Genomic DNA, 18,875 nt, shown 5'->3' on the forward strand with positions numbered 1-18,875 from the left:
GCTGCAACTTTCTTTTATTAGGAATGTAGTTTTGTTATAATAAAGGAACTTTCCTCTAATTTGCGTTTTGAAGATTAAAGAACTGGTAAGATTTCTTTTATAAATGTCAGCTTTTTCAAACTGACTTTGAAAGACTTATTATACTTTTCTAATGTAATTATACTTTAATACAGTATGTGCTCACATTCCTTATCGTGCTAGAAGCAGAAGAAGAGTTGTACTTTTCTGATTGCAGAAATTGTCCTTACTTTAAAGCCCATTTTAATGTTTGGTGGAGAGCCACTTAAACCTTGTTTAGATTAGAAGTTGTTGGCAAGTACAAGCTTTATTTCTCTGGTGAGAGACAATTAAAATCCAATCAAAACATCTGATTAATCGTTCATCTTTATGTGTTACTCGTGCCACTGTATCATCGTGGAATTAAAAAAAAATCATTTTATCAAAATCAAATTATTGATATATTCTCAATATTTTGATGGAGACAAAAGTAAAGAGCAACTGATGACAGAAAGAAGGTTTCTACATGAACCCAAGCCAATTTTAGTCAAATTATTGAAAAAGTGGGACGTGTGTGTTAATAAACTGAGGCCTACTGTAAGTGAATCCCCTGGCAGTTTGTACGTTTGCATGTCTGTCTTTATACATTAAAAAAAAAAAGAAAAAGAAAGACATTTTATATCTTTGAATTTATATTAAAAAAATCAGTATTTCAAATATTTTTTTCTTGAGTACTATTTAAATAAGACATTACCTATGCTTTATTCTGTTCAGCTGATCCTAATGCTGAATTTACGACCAAGTAGGAACGGCAAAGTTTCCGAATTTTGGGAAGTTTCAGACATCCCAGTAGGAAAGATCTGTTTAAATGACTCTCCAACTTGTAATTACTCTGTGGAAAGTCTGAGGTTTTTGAGAGCTCTGATTTCTCTGAGTTGTGGAGGTGCTCATAATAAAGTAAGAACAAGAAATAACAGCATGATTTAAGGTTTTTAAGCATTCTTTAGAGTTTCTCTTTATATTTAAAATCTCTAAATACTGGGTGATACTTTGATAATTGAAATGTTAATTTGCTTTCTGTATGATTTTTTTTTTTTTAAATTTATCAAACTGTTGATTCATGTCATTTTTGGCACTACTTACAGTGATTTATCACATCTGCTTTAACTCTTTAATTCTGTTTTTTATAGACATCTTACAGTGAATATACATTTTATTTCTGACTTCAGACGGCTGAGTTCACGTGAACGCTCTAATGTGGAAAGTAGCAGGTTCCAAGGTGGACAAATCTGAATTCTGTAAACGCAACACGTGTCTTTTTTTGTCTTTAAATCAAGATTAGGTCTTTAACATATGTACATGGGTTTGATGTTTGAATGATTTTATTTTTACTCCTTGAGCAACCAACCAATTCCAATGTTCACAAACCTCTGCACTCAGGTCTGTAGAGTGTTTATAAAATGACTTGACAGGACCCTGCTGAAAAAAATAAAAGAAACTCGATAGAACTGGTAATGGTTTTAATGGTTATAATGGGAATTGCATTGGTTTGAATGGAAACTGTAATGGTCCCTGTGGGTCTCTACTGGTAATCTGTTGCCTTCTGTTGGTGGCATGTTGTGACTAATGGTGTCTAATGGTGTCCTTAATACGTCCTGCTATGTAATGGAAACCATTTGCTAATGGTTGTAATGATTAGTAGCTGATGGTTTGTAATGGTGTTTGTAGTGGAAACCATTAGAATTTCTTTTGTGTTTTTCAGCAGGAGAAGCACATCCAAACACAAACAAGCTTTCCGGACCGGAAGTCAGTTTCCCAGACGGGTTTTCTCACCCACTTAGTACACCTGTGCTGAGGTTATGGCTTAAACCAAACATTTCTATCATGTTTTAAATATCTTCCAGGTTATTTGTACAAGTAAGTGTTTTTAAAAATTGGCTATTGCACCTTTAAAAATTAAGCACTAACCAAACAACTCGTTAATTCAGCTTTTATAGAGTATTCATTTTATTTCCGACTTTTCAGAGGGCTGAGTTCATGTGAAGTGGGAAGTATGAGGTTCTGAGTTGGAAAATTCCCAGCTGTCGTGAACAAAGAATAAAAATAAAAACAACGTTGGACGTTGTTCAACGTTTTCGCCTTTTAGTTGTTTGTCCCTTTTCAGCTTCCGTACCTAGCGTTTCGTTGGTGGGTAAAGGAGAATTCTGATTGGTCAGCGGTCACCGCGCGCACTGTTTCCAGGAAGTCTCTCAGTAAAGAGCCAAAATATTAGAAGAAGAAGAAGCAAATGTCGGAGCAGCAGTTGTAATGGTTTAGTTAGGAGTGTGTACTCTCTCGTGCTGATGTGCTGTGAGTGTGAGTGTGAGCTGACAGCACTAAAGACGGCTGCTAAAGACGGCTAATCTAGCTAGCAAGGAGCTACAGATAGAGCCATAAGGAAGGTTTCTGAGTTCTGAGGTTGCTCTGAGTCCAAAGTTTTGACGATGCGAGCTTTCCGACAAGTGGGAGAGAAGCAGCTCCCCAACCCTGTCCTCTACATGGCCTGGTCTCCAAAGAGGGATCTCATAGCCCTGGCCAACACTGCAGGCGAGGTGAGCCAACCTCACACACTCTCTCACACACACACACACTCACACTCTCTCTCTCTCTCTCTCTCTCTCTCTTACTTTTATTCTGATAGAGAGCATAGACTCTTCTTATATCCTTATATTATTGTAGTTAATAATATGATCATAATAATATAATAACATGTGGACACCTGACCATCACACACCCATATGTGGTTCTTCTCCAAACTGTAACCACAAAGCTGCAAGCACACAATGGTATAGGATGTCTATGTATGCTGTAGCAATACAATTTCCCTTCACTGGAACCAGGAGGCTCATGACGATGCTCCTGTGCACAAAGCGAGCTCCATGAAGACATAGTGTGTGAAGGTTGGAGTGGAAGAACTCGAGTGTCCTGCACAGAGTCCTGACCTCAACCCCACTGAACACCTTTGGGATGAACTGGAACACCGACTGAACCCCAGACCTCCTCACCAACATCAGTGCCTGATCTCACTAATGCTCTTGTAGCTGAATGAACACAAATCCCCACAGCCACACTCCAACATCTAGCTCCAACATCTAGTGGAATGAGATGTTCAGCAAGCACATACTGGATGAGTACGATGGTCAGGTGTCCACATACTTTTGTCCATATAGTGTACCATATTAGCTTGTACATGCAAACTGAGTATGTGGCAGATGGTTGAAAGAGTCTCCAGTTATAATGTGAACTCTATAAGCGGTGCATGATATGACAGAAATATCGTCTCGTGATTCCTTAAGGTGTTTCTATGATAAACGCTGTTTATCATGATGTATATGTAGGTTTGCTCCAGCAGAAGAAATAAATAAATAAAGAATTCTTCAGGAAAGACTTATATAATGTCAACAACATATTTTACATTTTTTATATTTAGAAAATGTGATTTTATTTATATAAAATACACAGAAAAGGAAAACAATATTATATATATATATATATATATATCTCACATCTCCCAGTCCTCACAGCAATATAGAGCATTTGAAGAAAGTCTTACTGTCTGTAGTCGACCTTGGATTTGGTTCTACTTTGCAACTCTTTTTAATCTTCAATTTCAGCTTCTGCTGCATCGGCTTGCGAATTTTCAGCGTGTTTGGAGTTTAGCGCCCAACGAAAACACAGGAAAAGAGATCACTTCCTTGGCCTGGAGGCCTGATGGCAAAAGTAAGCTCATTAAGATTTTTTTAAATTCAACTCTTTTTTTTTTTCAGGGTGTAGAATATGTTTTCCTGTTTTCAAAGCCTGCTCTGTAATGCAGCATTCTGACATGGCTATTGTTGAATTAAATTTGTTGCTGGAGCTTACTCGAGGGACGAGTTACATGTGTTTGTAAAATGTTGCACTGATCCGATACTAAGCTTCGGTGTCGGGGCTGATACTGGACTGAACCTGGATTTGATGTATGAGTTCTGATCTGACATATTGGATGCTTGTGGTGTTGATTGACGCAACACAGATCCTGGACTGGACCTAGAAAAGACCTAACAGCCTGTTATTGTGCCTCAGGTGTTTTCTACCCTTTTACAATTTGGTTGTAAGTGTGTGTCAGTATCAGATCAGTAATTTGGATGCACATGCTGCAATGCGTTGTGCTTAGAACTCGGAAAAAAAACAGAGTTCTGACACGGAATGTCGGAATTCCAAGTCGGGAACTCAGGCTACGTCCACTCTGCGCTACGTTCTCTGACATCACAGCGATAAGGCGCCGCGCACACAGCCAAGAGTAAACCGAATTCCCTTTGCATTTCAAATTTTCCATTTCATATCACACCTGATTTTACTTGATATGCAGCTTTTGTGTTGTGAAAACATGTTTTAACGCCTTGGTAAGTTTATATATGTAACATAATTCAACCCAAATTTACTAATGCAATAAAACCCATTGTGACAGATACGTAGCTGATCTACGTTATATGTCAGTATAAGTCATCTCTCTTTGTTAATCGCACATAAATAATTCATGTAGATCTTATTAATATGTTTATCAAATTCAGAGACTAGGCATACAAATATGATCTTGTTCTCTCCGAGTACAATGAATTTCAGCAACAGAGCTCTGATGATTTTCTGGATGACCATAAAAAATACTGCAGCTTCATCAGAAGTAAGATGACTGAAGAATCAGGAAACCATGAACCAGGTTATAATAAAAGAGTTGTTTTATTGCGGGCATGAAGACAACCTGGGTGTCTAAACATACGTCTAAACATTAAGTGGACACAGTCGACTTTTACACGAACGTGTACGTGCAAAGGACACACTCTAGATCATATAGATAAGGCTGAAATAAGAGGAAAACATCCTCAAGGAAAAAAACATCATGACCCAAGAAACAGACACATCATGAGTAAGCAGAAATCACACTGAATTGATCTTAACTGATTAAATCATGTATCTTTTGACATAATCATGGAAAAACAGGAAATAATCCCACAGATGGCGCTGGTGCCTCCGTAATATTTCTCTGTTACTGTTGTTGACAGTCTTGGCGTTCAGTGTAGGCGACACCAAGCAGGTTGTCCTGTGTGATGCTGAGAAGGCGGAGATCCTCCACCTGTTTCCTGTCGACTGCCCTGTGTCCTGCATGCACTGGATGGAAGTGCAGAGTGACAGCAAGTGAGTCTTATCTGTGATTTGTGATTTTATTTATTTATTTTTTTTTAAAAGTCGTTTAAAGATTTACTCTTCATTTAACTTTTTTATTTATTTATTTATTTATTTATTTTTAAGCTCACTGTCTTCATCCACCGATTCGGAGGACGAGTCCAACCGTTTCCTCCCCAAGCTACCGACGTTACCCAAGAGGTCAGTTTGGACGTCAGGGTCGGAGTTGTGTTTTGTGTTAAAGATCTGTTCAGAACACGTGCTGTCTGTGCTCTGAAGAATAAGCGTTCTCACGTGTTTTGCGTTCTGTGTTTTCAGCTACAGCTCATCGTCAAAGATATTTAGGTGGGTGGATGGAATATGTTGAAGTCGCTTCTGTTGCGTAAGTAAGGTGTAAATTACAATGGGGCACGCAGTGGTAGGAAAATAATCAACGAGGTGGACGGGGTCACGTGTCACCACCCAGGAGTTCCTCTAACCTCATTTCCTCTAAAAGAACCTGTACTTTTTATTATCCATTTATAGTTACCTTTAAAACAAGTTGGCTCCTGTTGACACTTATACTACAGCAGCTATAAACCTTCATTCCCCCTTTTTTTTTTATTTCTCTCTTTGAGTTTAAGACAAAAAAGCAGCTTATGTTACTGATGAACTGCAAAGCGTAAAGTCATCTGTCTTTAAGACTTTCTGCCATAAAAGTTTCTCCTGATATCATCGATTATATGTTTCTCTATGTTAAATAATAAGTTTCTTTATATCTGTTTATTGTTAAACTTAACTTAACTTAAAATACGTCAGCGTGCACCATTAGCTGTTACTATAGAAACGATAGCAAAAAAATTGCCTTTCTGACTCTCTGTTGGTGTGTGTGTGTGTGTGTGTGCTGTACGTCCTCATGCACTATGTATTCTTTTGCAGCGAAGAGAAATCTGATGAAGTCACTAACCTGCTGGGGGAAGTCAGGTCAGTGGTGTGATTTTATTTCCTGCTTTGTTAACCCTGACTCTTCATTTTTTCCCTCAACGATGTGTGCTTATGTGTATTGCAGGTTCAATATCCTGGTCGTAGGCGGGCCGTCTGGTTTTGTTGAACTTTATGCGTATGGCCTGTATAAGATAGCCACACTAAAAGGGGTGCGAGTTGGTCTTATCTTCTCTCTGCTCCTCTCTGTCTTTATCTTCATCACCTCGCTTACTTTGTCTTCATGAATCTACAGTACCGAAGATGAAAATACTAATAATTCTGGTCTGTCTTTCTCAGATCACCGGAACTTGCCGTAGTCTCTGTCTGTCCAGTGACCTCAAATCTCTCTCAGTCATAACGGAAATAAGGTCCACAAACAGGAACTCTGAGATCCAGTACGTCCAGGTGAGTGAAACACCACTGGGACCAGGTCTTCATAACCTTGAGCTTCCGTTTCTTTCCCTTCAGTACCAGCAATTCTGTTATTTTTAATATAGATAAGAATACAGAACATCGTCCTACAGATTCGTAGATATCAGATATTTCAAGGCAGGGTTTATGTGTGTGTCTGTTTTTTTTAAGAGTGTCCAGACATGATCAGAAAGTGATGTTAGTAGCCCGTTTTCGAATATAAAAATGTATGATATGTGTAGTTAGGTTGGGTTATGACAAAAATGTCATATTGCAAATCTCGGCAGCTTTCTACAGTACACATTATGTATAACACTGTATACAGTGGGGTCCTAAACTCCGAGAGCACTAGTGAAAATGCTTCAACTTTGGATCCTTTTCTAATTTAATACAACAAATTTGATGCTTCAGTAGAAGAGATTAGACATGAGGAAAAATTTGACCTTTTGTACAAAGCAGCTAACATGGTCACTATCATACAGTTGCTAACATTTAAACAGGGACCTAGAAATAATGCAGAATATTACATATTCATGATATTGAACATTTATTTTCTTTGTTTGAAATATTTCAAACCTCTAAAACCCTCTTTTTATTTCTAATTTTAAATGTGGTCTCAGCCTTTGGACCCCACTGTATGGTTGAAAACAAACTTGCAGCAATATTAAAAAAAAAAAAAAAAAGAAAACTCAAAAAATTGATACCTTCATACTTTATTTAATATTTTTACACAGTTTAGTTGGGGAGTGAGGGAGGGAGAATGGAGTGAGTGAGTGCGGGACGGAGGGATGGAGAGAGTGCGGGATGGAGAGAGTGCGGGATGGAGAGAGTGCGGGATGGAGAGAGTGCGGGAGAACAGGAACTAACTCCTCATCTCCTGCGTCATTAAATCTAACTACAAAGCGTTAAAATGTGTGTTAAAATGTGTGTTAAAATGTGTGGTATGTCGTTCATTAATAAAGTTAATGTTGTATTCGCTGGCAAATGGCTGTGGTGTAAGTGGAATAACGCACTCCAGACCGTGGCGTTATATGAAAATAACCCACTTTTCGTTGATCACAGTAACTCTGCTTTGCACCGTGCCGCATCACACCATCCTGACGTGGATTATTTTCGTATATCCTGTGTTATTCCTTACTTATCACCCAGCTTATCACCCACTAATGTGCAGCCTTTTTAAATATTTAATGGAGTGTGTTCAGTTCACGCAGAAATGTGGATTTGTGTAGACTGCATTGTGGGTGATGGATGATGGTTGTGATTAAACGGTGGTCAGGTGCAATAACATTGTCTGAAGATGCTCCCTTTTCCTTTCAGTTGGACACCGGACTGCTGTCCTCGTGTCTTCCAGAGCTAACGAGGATGGCCCGCAAATTCACACACATCTCCACCCTGATACAGGTTTGGATTTCAGCATTATCCCATATATGTCTAAGGTTAGAAACAGCAGCTGTTTTTATCTAGCAATGTAAAAGTAAACCTGATCTTATTTGTGCTTTAAAAACAATAAGGAATTGTGAAATGTTTTTTTTTTTCTCTCTGTCTTTATATGCGTCTCTTGCAGTACCTGCGTCTGTCTCTCACCTGTATGTGCGAGGCCTGGGAGGACATCCTCATGCAGATGGATCTCCGCCTCACCAAATTCGTCCAGGTCCAATGACACTGTCTTTATGACTGGATTATAAATAATTCGTCCCTGACAGTTTGTAAACTTCCTGTTATCTTAAAAATAGTTTGAGTATTGCGTGAGAAACCTCCTGCTTCTTCTGTTTTGCAGGAAAAGAATACAAGTACTCAGGTTCAAGATGAGTTCTTGGAGCTGTTGCTATGGGGACATGCCAGGTACTGACACTGCAGATCAGACACCAGAGTCTAATCTGGTGGTATCAGATAAGGAATATTTTAGTATTTCTGTCATGCGCATGTTGGATAGGTGCTGGTGGTGTGTGCCAGATACATACATATGACATGAAGCAAACTTCACTTGCATTTTTTTCCCCAAAGAATCAGTTAGTTGGATTAGGCTTGTGCGATATTGTAAACATGAAGCACACAGCTGAAGTGCTTGTAACAGAAATGTGTGTTTGTTGCAGACAGGCACAGTAAGGACCAGCACTACTGTGTAGTTCATGTAGCATGTGAGGTTACAATCACCTTTAATTTATAGTGTAAATATATAGTCTTATTAGTCTGCATTAGCTTTAGCTGTCCAACAGGAGGCACTGTGTAACAGGTACACACACAAGTGGGATCTTTTTTTTATTTTTCAGCCCTGAATTGCAAGCTCTTCTCATGAACCAGCTGACAGTCAAAGTAAGTCTGGAGCATTTAATGTGCTTTACCACATCAGTCGTTTTTTTTTTTTTTTCTTTCGCACAATGCATGACCTCAGGACTCTGAAAGAGTAAAGATTCGATCAGTTGTCTCTAAAACTCAATTGTTTTACTTACTAACCTTGTTTGTATGTATTTTTACTGTATCTTTTTGCCACTGAAAGGGCTTGAAGATGTTGGGCCAGTCCATCGAGTCATCCTACTCGAGCATCCAGAAACTGGTTATCAGTCACTTACAGAGGTATAACAGGAAAATCACTTACATAGCTTAATACATTGCTTTGAGTACTTCATCCATGCACCTAGGCCCACTCTATCTAGCCATCCATCTATCCATCTATCTATCTATTTATCTATCTATATACACACACACAAACGTGCTTCTTCCAAGACACGTGAAACCAGCTAACTACATGTTTTTGAACAGCTCATGCTGCATCACAGGGCAGCGTAACACACACGGAGGAAATCGCTGTCAGCCCTCTTCCACATACATGAGCTCACAGATGCCAGTAATTGGCTAGTATTGCTGTGATTGACAGGAGAGAGAGTAATACTGTTCTTCGCACTCAGAAAGCATGACCAGTTTTGCAGATGGCTGTGGCATTGTTTTACGTTTTACACTTACATTTCGAACTCCTGACGATAAGGCAAACAGTTTTCTGTCACATCCTTCAGGAGCATTATTATTATCTTTTTTATTTTTTATAAAATGTTCCACTGGATTTGTGCATTTATTACCATATCGGTGCTCTGTGGTGATTAACGTGTGAATTCTCCCTGTCAGTGGTTCAGAAGCTTTGCTGTATCATCTGAGTGAGGTAAAAGGCATGGCTTTGTGGAAGCAGAAGTTTCAGCCTCTTGGTCTGGACCCTGCAGCTATAGAGGGTAAAGAGGACATCAAAATCTGTTTATAGTAACATAATATATCAACACATCTGATGCGAAAATGGCATAGAAAACAAGGAATAATTTGTACTGTGCTTTAAAAGACAGCACTGTATATCTTTGTGTCTTTTCTAGATGCCATCACAGCAGTAGGCTCCTTCACACTAAAGGCTAGCGAACTCTTACAGTAAGTCTCATCACATGGCCACCACATGTTCCTCTGCCATGGTATGCATAAAAACGAACTTGTAAATGTGTCATAAACTTCATCATTGAGCACTCCATTGTGTTTGTGTGTGTGTGTGTGTGTGTGTGTGTGTGTGTGTGTGTGTGTGTTTGTGTTTCTTTTCAGAGTGATTGATAAAAGTATGAAGAATTTTAAGGCCTTTTTCCGATGGCTCTACGTCGGTAAGACTGGAACCGTCCACTTTTTGTGTTTGTGTGTGTGTGTGTGTGTGTGTGTGTGTGTTTTAGTAAAAATGAACGATAACCAAATTTGTGTCATTGATGTAATCATGGGTTTGTTCTTTTGCTCCTGGTAAGCAATGCTTCGCATGTCAGAAGATCACGTCCCAGCCGAGCTAAATAAGGTGAGAAACCGAGAAACGTTTATGCTCCATGAGAATAAATGCAGAAAGTCTGGGATACAGTGATCCAGTAAACACAGCTAGGCTTGAGCAAGGTTTAATGGGAGGAGATGGGTTTGAGGAAAATGTTTAGGTCAGCTGGGTGCAGAATATTATATAGTACGGGGAAATAATATATGCTTGGTGGTCTGTGAAAAGCTGTCAGATGTTGCTGGAGCTGAATTCTGGAAAACGGACAAAAATGATGAAAAATCTGGATTTGAACAAATCTGAGTTTTTGACCAATAATGCACGTAGGCATTTATACTTCAAAATATATTTTACCAAAACGACTTTATTTGGGCTTCTTTCTAACCATGCCGTGAATATCCTACAAGTATCCTACAGATTAAAAAAAGAGCCCGTTTAACAAATGCAACAGTGAATGAGTCCATCAGCCTAAAAACCTCACTAGCCAAGTGTGAATGATTTGATGTGCGTCATCACATCATAAAGAAAAGCGCTTATACATTCCGTACAGAAGACAGCGAACAAAGTTTTAAAATGTTTAAATGGCCTAATAAAAAGTCATTAAAAGCAAAATTTGGGCAACAGAACTACTCACTGAATTAATCAGTGTGTGTTTTCACACCGAACAGAAAAGGCATGACGAGGTTTGTGTTTAAATTCAGCAAGTAACTTTTAACCTCAGGTGATGTGATGAGACAGAGACTGATGTAAGTGATGCTGATCAATCAAAAAGAGAGAGCTCATGTCCCAATTTAACTTATAAACTTCTTTTAAATCTGACTTTTTTCCATAAGTAGCTTGGGTTATAAATGTAGAGGTAGGTGGGGCATCTTTCTGTGGCATCTTTTCTTATTCACATTTGGGGGTAAATATTTAAATCAATTCAGTTTTATTTATATAGTGCTTTTAACAAGGGTCATTGTCACAAAGCAGCTTTACAGGAATCCTGGTATAGATTTCGATTTTAGAAATTCTCTAATGTCTAGTTATAGGTTGAGATATGTGCAGTAGAAAGACATATTTCAGTTCAGGATAACTTGTACTTTTCAGAACTGTATGTCTAAATTTAACCGTGTGAAGGGTTTTTCCCAGAGAACACACATTTTATTGTGTATTTTAGTTGAAATGTTGCACTAATTGTGCTGATTGTGTCCCCAGATGACTCAGAAGGACTTGGCGTTTGTTGCTGATTTCCTGTCTGAGCATTTTAGTGCTGTGAGTAAATACACAAGTACTTCTATCAAGCATTAATACATTTCTTTACAACATACGGTATTGTCAGCATGGTTTCTTTGTCGTGACAGAATGAGGAGCTGTTTGATCGGAAAGGGAAGTACTTCAACGTGGAACGAGTGGGACAGGTGAGGACAAGTTGGGCGAGTGTGTGTGTCTGTATATGGGTGTGTGTCCTGAAAGTTGTTTGGCACAACTTATTTTCTTGATACTTCCTTACTTAAGATGTCCAGTGAATTACACACAATGAGCCAGGCTTATTTTTGCTTAAAAGGGATTCAATGATTTAAAAATAATTACATCCACATTTTACTTCATGTTATATACGTTTTTTACATATGCGTATTTTTTTATTTAGCATTAATATTTTAGGCCAGCTTCAACTTGTCACATGATGAGGAAGATACAATAATTCTTTTCTGTTTTTTTCTTTCCCTTCAGTATCTGAAAGATGAAGATGAAGACTTGGTGTCTCCCCCAAATATGGAAGGCAATCACTGGGTGACATTTGTTCAGCAGAGCACACACCTGAAAGGCAAATACTTTTTTCTTTTCATTAACTACACAACTAGCCACTTTAATAGGAACATCTGTACCCATACACATTTATGGAGTTAGTCAATCATGTGGAAGCAGTAGCGCAATGCATCAAACATCAGAATTTGGGGAAAATGTGATGCTGCTGATCTCCTGGGATTTTCACGCAAAATCCTCTGATGTTTGATGTGAACATTCAAGGTGCATTAGGTAAGATTAGTTTAGTTTTTGTTTTTGTTATTTTTCGTGGGTTTTTTTCCCCCCCCCCTTCAAGATTAGGTCTCTAAAAGTTAGGTGGGTTCCACATTGGACTGATTCCCGCCCATGTTCATGAGGCTCCGCCCCTAGGATCTTAGTCAGCCCGTGGAGAGGAGCGTCTATAAAATGACTGACAGGAGGTGCATCCAAACACAAACAAGCATTTCAGACCTGAAATCAGTTTTCCAAATGGGTTTTTCCAACTACTTGTTAAGCCTTTTGCTAAGGCTACAGTTTAACACACTGATTTTTATCATGTTCTACATATTTTCCAAGTTATTTGGAATACAAGTAAGGAATAAAAATATTTAAAACATTTTTTTTTAAAAATCAAGTATTATACCTTTAACTGAAGCTCTTGATTTTTATTTGCAAGATTTTGTTTTTAATTTGGATAATTGTATGAGCAGGTGTTCCTAATAAAATGAATGTCATTATGATTAAAGAAAGGCATGAAAACAAATAACTATAAATATATGATTTTAGGCAGTGAGGGTTGGAGAGAGATAATCCTTTCCTCTTCATAGACATGTTTATTTTTTTTAGCTGTAGGGCATTTTAGGCAGTTAGAATAAGGTGGGATTAGTGTTTGGGTCTTCTTGTAAAATGCCTGCTCCTGTGTGATTTAGTTTTGTGTGTGTGTGTGTGTGTGTGTGCAGAGAGCCCACTGCTGTTTCCCACCTACCCTCAAAAGTCTCTGCACTTCGTGAAGAGGTTGATGGAGGGCTCCATTGACCTCTGTCTGCAAAAACCAGCAGTAAATCTATAACACACACACACACACACACACACACACACACACACACACTGTGTATTTCTCACTCTCTCTCTGTCACACATACATAGCTTCAGAATTCCTAGGTTTGGTTAGATTTGTGAGTTTTATCACATGCATTAAAAAAAAGGTCCCGGCTCTCTTCTCTTCATGTCTCAGCTGAAGAAACCAGATTACACACAGGCTTTGTTTTCATTCCTCTCATTAAAGGTTGCCTCAGAGTTATTGCTGAGTCAGGTGTGTGTCTGTGTTTGTGTGCATAAGTGCATAAGTGCGCTTTGGATTCCGGTCAGGCGGAAGGAACCGTTGTGAATTGACTTGCTGTAGCATGAGCGCCTGACAATCCACACACGCGCGCGCGCACACACACACACACGCACACACACGCGCACACACACAAACCTGCTCCTATTCATCTTCTTTCCCAGTGACATTCTATCTATCCTTTCTTTCCACTCACCTCTTCATATGATTTACTGTTTCCCATCGCATATCTTATACACACCCTCCATTTAGGGACAGATTTGTTTCTAATATAAAATAACTATACAGCTTTTATCTTATTCTGGTTCTTTCTGTCTGCTGTTGCCACTATTGAAGCTGAATACTGATTCTGAATACGTGTTAGGTTTTGTTGATGTGTTGTTTTTTTTTCATCAGGAGGTGATAGGGAGTTCAGTGAAGCAGGCTGTGTGTTTGCGGCTGTACTCGGTGCCTGAGAGGTAGCCTGCACTGCTATTTAACGCTAATGCTAGCATTAAGGTTGTTTCTCAGACAAGAGATGAGCTCATGTGTATGCTTATGTTTTTGACAGTTCTGAGAACACACCACGGCTGTTTGAGCTTCCGTCACTGTAAGTGTGCACCAGTAACACCTAGACTGCTAATTAAATGTCTAAACAAATTGTTATGGTGCTGCTTGTACAACAATTGTGCTGCTTGTGCAACACACTTCTTATTATGACCCATGATACCGAAATGCCTCAAATGATAATCAAAATTAATTTGCTCAATACTGAAATCATGATTATCACAATTCTTTAGCTAGTTTAGGAGTGAAATGGTTTTACCCTGCCCGGATATCCCCCGGGGCAGTGGGAATCAGCTGGATACCATCTTGTGCACATGTATGCTAAGACCTCATAAGTCATAAAGTGATGTGTGGTGTAGTATTTGCAATAAATACTGCTCTCATACAGACATCTTACCCTGGACTGGAATGGCAGGGAACCCTGACGTCCAGATAGCAGCAGAGCAGACTTAGCAGCGCAGACTTCCACACCTCTAAGTAATGCCTATAAGGAGGAGATGCCCCTTGTAGAGTTGCGTGTCATGGCACAGAACTGGGTGGGCCAGCCTCAGTAGTCTGTGTACCATTTTGCATTAAATTTTTTCCCAGTAATGTGCTGCACAAACTTTTTAAAATTGGATCTTTTTCATTGAAAATGTTGTAAATAACGTTTAATAGAAATACATATTTGGTGGTGCCGTGTGTAGTGTTGCTGCTTCACAGCTCCTGGGTTTGATCTTGAGACAGTGACCTGAGCTGTAGGAGTTTCGTACGTTTTCACCATGGTTCCCACTGTTCAAAAACATGCAGAAAGTCGGCTCCTGAGTGGCACGACAGAAAAGCGTCCAGAGATTGATGGAAATCTAGATAGCAAAGTTGGCAGTGCCCTCTGGGTGGGAGGGATGGCATACTATACTCCCTCTCCCCGTCAGTCAGAGTGACGCTAGCCAAATGTGGACATCTGTGAGCTCATGCATGCAGAATAGGGTGGATAGTGCATGAGATTATTTGGATGGTACCACTTGAAAACTGTGAAGATGGCTGAGGACTACAATTGCCATGAATAGTTTTGCACTCAAGTCTCCATCAGTGAACAGTTGATAACTCCAACAAAGTAGACTTTATGTGAAAACTAGAATGAATTTCCTGGTTACACAATTGAACTTTTTGACCATGTAACACATTGTTATAGAGGGAATTATTTATAATCGCATTCCTGTTGAGACTCCTTTTGAGTCTGGTTCCTCATTTCATCTCGGGGAGTTTTTCCTCACCACCATCGCCTCTGGCTTGCTCATTAGGGATAAATTTAACATTTTTATTCAGAATTTATTTATTTCTGCAAAGCTTTTAACAGTGTCCATTGTTAAAATCGCTACACAAATAAATTTGAATTGAATTGATCGGATCACAAGTGGACAGCCAAGACGTATAGCCATTCACACCTGGCATTAACCTGGGTGATTGTATTTCATTTTATTCTGTCAGTTTTCCACTGCCATTACTTTCAGGCAAAAATGTCCCACGAATCGTCTCATGTACCAATACAGACTGTATTAAATTTTTAATCACGTGGTCTCTTAAGGAAATGACAAATGAAGCTCTGAAAAGCAGCCGCTTTCATCTCCGCTGTTATGGCAACGCCTTAATCGATAACCTAGCAGCAGAGTTCTACCACGGTTTGAGTAATCAGATCGCATTTGACCCAGTTCAAACCTGTACTTAGCTCTGTCCTCTTATGATCCTATCAGCCAGGGTACATGTTAATGCCAGGTGTGAACAGGGCCTCAGAGGAAGCATGTGCTAACCCCACACTCTCTGGTTGGTAGTTGTTGTGTAATAGGGGAGAGTTGGAGAAATGAGTGGGTGGGAACTGACCAAAAGACCAAACAGTGTAGAGAAAATGGGGGAATAATCATGCAAGTAGACAGACTGGCTATGCTAAGTTGCTGCTAGGTGTGTGTGTGTGTGTGTGTGTGTGTGTGTGTGTGTGTGTGTGTGTGTGTGTGTGTGTGTGTGTGCGCGCGCATGGTGCCCTGGATGGACTGATATTCCACCCGGGGCGAGTTCTCCTGCTCAGTACACTTTGACCCTGACCAGGATAAAGCGATTACCAAAGACGAGTGAACGAATATAGCGACTGTACGAAATCACTGAACATATCAACATTTCTGTAATCAAATTTGCTTGAGCATCTTTGTTGCTCATATGCTATCCTTAGAATGATGATGATGATGATGATGATTGTATGTGTTGTTATGTCATTATTATGGTTATTATAATATTATGATGAAACTGGTTACTAATTGTTTTTTTCCCCTGCAGATGGAATGATAAAAATGCTGGTATGCACTATGTAGTTTTCTGTATGCCAGAGATGTCAGCTTCCAAAATCTGCATCCTGAGGAGGGCATCAGACCCAAACAGGTGCTTTTCCCATCCCTCCCCACACACACACACACACACACACACACACACACACATGATTCTCACACATAAATCCCAAAGCACTGTGTGGTAAACAAGAAAAAGTATGATGCTTACATTCTGGTTAAAGTCACTCTCTCTCTCTTTTTTTTTTTTTAATTTTTTTTATTTTTTTAAGCTCTGTCCAAAATGGCTTAGTAGCTGTCGACCTAAACACTCCTCTCAACACCAGTGTTGATGATGAAGCACCTGTACCTGAGCATTCGTAAGTTTTAGTTTAAGAGTAAAAATACCTGCCAGCTGCATATTCAGGTTAAAGTAACAGTTAAAAAAAAAAACGCCATTGCATTGCAGTGATCGCTCCTATAGTTGCCTTGATGCCCGTCTCTATGACGACGAGACGCTGACTGTGGTGTTGCAAGCCCACGAAGAGAACGAGAACAAGCTCCGCCTTCTGGCCCAGCTTCCTCTTGGCCCCGCCCTCAGCTGTGGGGAGGAGTTTAGCTGGGACCCTGCCTTCAGGTACCTTAAATTTAAAGTTAAAGTACTTTTTACAATGGCTGTTGATTTTTTTTTTTTTTTTAATATATATATATAGAAACAAATCTCAGTTTGTGCACATATTGAATCAGTGGAGGAAAAGTTACTTTATGCTTCCACTGTTTAACAGAATTCAAGAGTGATATGGTGTATAAAAATGTTAGTCCCCCAGGTTATACTTGTGGAATTTGATACCAACGTTACCCAGCCGTGAAGTTGTTTTAGCTAGCTAGCGTGCATTAGTCAGCCAGTTTGCTAACTGGGCTTTCTTGCTTGTATGCTTGCTTGAGTTGTAGAAGCCCAAGCTGTGTTTGTTAGGTGTGTGTGAATCACAGCATCTGATCTTTCTCTGTGTGCTGTTATTCTTTCACTTGCAACCATCAGATTAATCCACACCAGAGAATGGACTGCAGTAGAAGATTTGTAGGAGCGTGGTTTTTCAAATCCTAAATCCCTAAAAATGATATACTGCTGCTTCAATAGAGCATGGTTTAAAAAATACTAGTGATATGAAAGTCTTCCTTTGATGCCCTTAATCTTATACTTTAGCCCCAAGCAAGTGCTTTAGCGATTATACTGTGTTGTACATCAAGCTCAGTGTAGCTCTGTGCGATTGTGGACCAGGTTGGACCAGCAGAGCGGTGAGATCCCTGTACGAGGGCTGATATGGGGAAATATGAGCCGGGATCTGGAGAACATGAAAGCCCAGTTTGTGGCTGTGAATGGCATCCGCAAAGTGTCCTGCGTGGTAAGCAGTTTGTTACTACTACATACTACATTTGCTTTCGATCTTGTGTAGTTACAGATCTTTAAAGAGAATTATTACTCATTTTAATGAAGTCATTTAGGATATGAATTGCGTTCTGGATGCATATCTTCATAAGCTAACCATGCAGCATGTAAATGGTCAGTGATTCTTGTGCTTTTTTAATGAATTAGAGATTAAAATCATAGAGAGATTGCTGTTTAGTTGGTACACATACAGAGATCTTATTAAAAGAGTTGAGATTAAACACATTATACAAAGCAGTTATGAGCCTAATGTAACTATTTGAGTTTTGTCTGTTTTACAGCTTACTTAGAGATCATTTATTTGTGTGACTGTATGAATAAAGCATAGGTCTGTAAATTCGAACTAATTACTACTTGCTTATTCATAAACTAACTCCACGCGTTTTGCACTTGCTGAACTAGCTGAGTTCGAACCTGCGTCACGTCCGCGTGTTTGAGATGGACGTGGAGGACGAGGAGGAGGAAGAGCGAGCTGATGAGTCACAAGATATCAGCTGTGACCAGGATGGACTGGTGGAAACATCGACGAATCGGGGAGCAGATGGAGATGGAGGAGAAGTGGAGGCATGTGAGGAGATGGGCGACGGGTCAGGAAACATCTTGGAACAGACTTCAGGGTCAGATACACTATGACCTTTGACACTTTGTGCCCAAATCAGCCAAACACTGTACTTATAACAAATCAGCATCTGACAAGGTAATGACAGTTTAAGGTCAAATAAAACATTTCATGTATATTTGTAATAAATGTACATCTTACTGAAATGCTGTGTTCACTTCTGAGAATAAAGTGATGTTTTTTTGAACATATTGTACTTGCTTTTGCTTTTTTGTCTGTCCTGATTTATATGGTGTAGTTCTGTAGTAGAAGAATACTAAACTTATGGTTTATATATACATATACAGATATATACACATACATTATATATAAATTATATATAGACCCTCACAGTCATATGTGTTTGTTGAACATCTCATTCCAGATTTATTCCCCCTTTGCTGTTATAATAATCTCCACTCTTCTGGGAAGGCTTTCCACTAGATTTTGGAGCGTGGCTGTGGGGATTTGTGTTCATTCAGCTACAAGAGCATTAGTGAGATCAGACACTGATGTTGGTGAGGAGGTCTGGGGTTCAG

The 18,875-nt window shown here is 39.3% G+C and overlaps 1 protein-coding gene and 1 long non-coding RNA gene across 2 annotated transcripts; one reads left to right on the plus strand and one right to left on the minus strand.

The window, feature by feature from the left end:
* Nucleotides 1–2,188: 2,188 nt before the first annotated feature.
* anapc4 (anaphase promoting complex subunit 4) lies at nt 2,189–18,548 on the plus strand. The gene is made up of 28 exons (XM_026946989.3): nt 2,189–2,588; nt 3,651–3,756; nt 5,076–5,208; nt 5,323–5,397; nt 5,515–5,541; nt 6,115–6,159; nt 6,245–6,329; nt 6,457–6,564; nt 7,888–7,971; nt 8,135–8,221; nt 8,348–8,412; nt 8,841–8,883; nt 9,068–9,144; nt 9,691–9,791; nt 9,927–9,978; nt 10,144–10,199; nt 10,335–10,381; nt 11,546–11,602; nt 11,692–11,748; nt 12,062–12,155; nt 13,075–13,172; nt 13,851–13,912; nt 14,005–14,043; nt 16,305–16,406; nt 16,585–16,671; nt 16,761–16,928; nt 17,571–17,694; nt 18,141–18,548. Exons 1-28 carry the CDS (start codon nt 2,481–2,483, stop codon nt 18,369–18,371), a joined length of 2,418 nt encoding a protein of 805 aa, XP_026802790.2. The 5' UTR covers nt 2,189–2,480; the 3' UTR covers nt 18,372–18,548.
* LOC128321669 (uncharacterized) lies at nt 17,861–18,827 on the minus strand. Its single transcript, XR_008305253.1, has 2 exons — nt 18,689–18,827; nt 17,861–18,427 (listed from the first exon to the last, which is right to left on the minus strand). It is a non-coding gene; the product is annotated as an uncharacterized LOC128321669 (long non-coding RNA).
* Nucleotides 18,828–18,875: the final 48 nt, after the last annotated feature.

Source organism: Pangasianodon hypophthalmus, chromosome 19, assembly GCF_027358585.1.
Source record: "Pangasianodon hypophthalmus isolate fPanHyp1 chromosome 19, fPanHyp1.pri, whole genome shotgun sequence".
Classification (NCBI taxonomy): Eukaryota; Metazoa; Chordata; class Actinopteri; order Siluriformes; family Pangasiidae; genus Pangasianodon; species Pangasianodon hypophthalmus.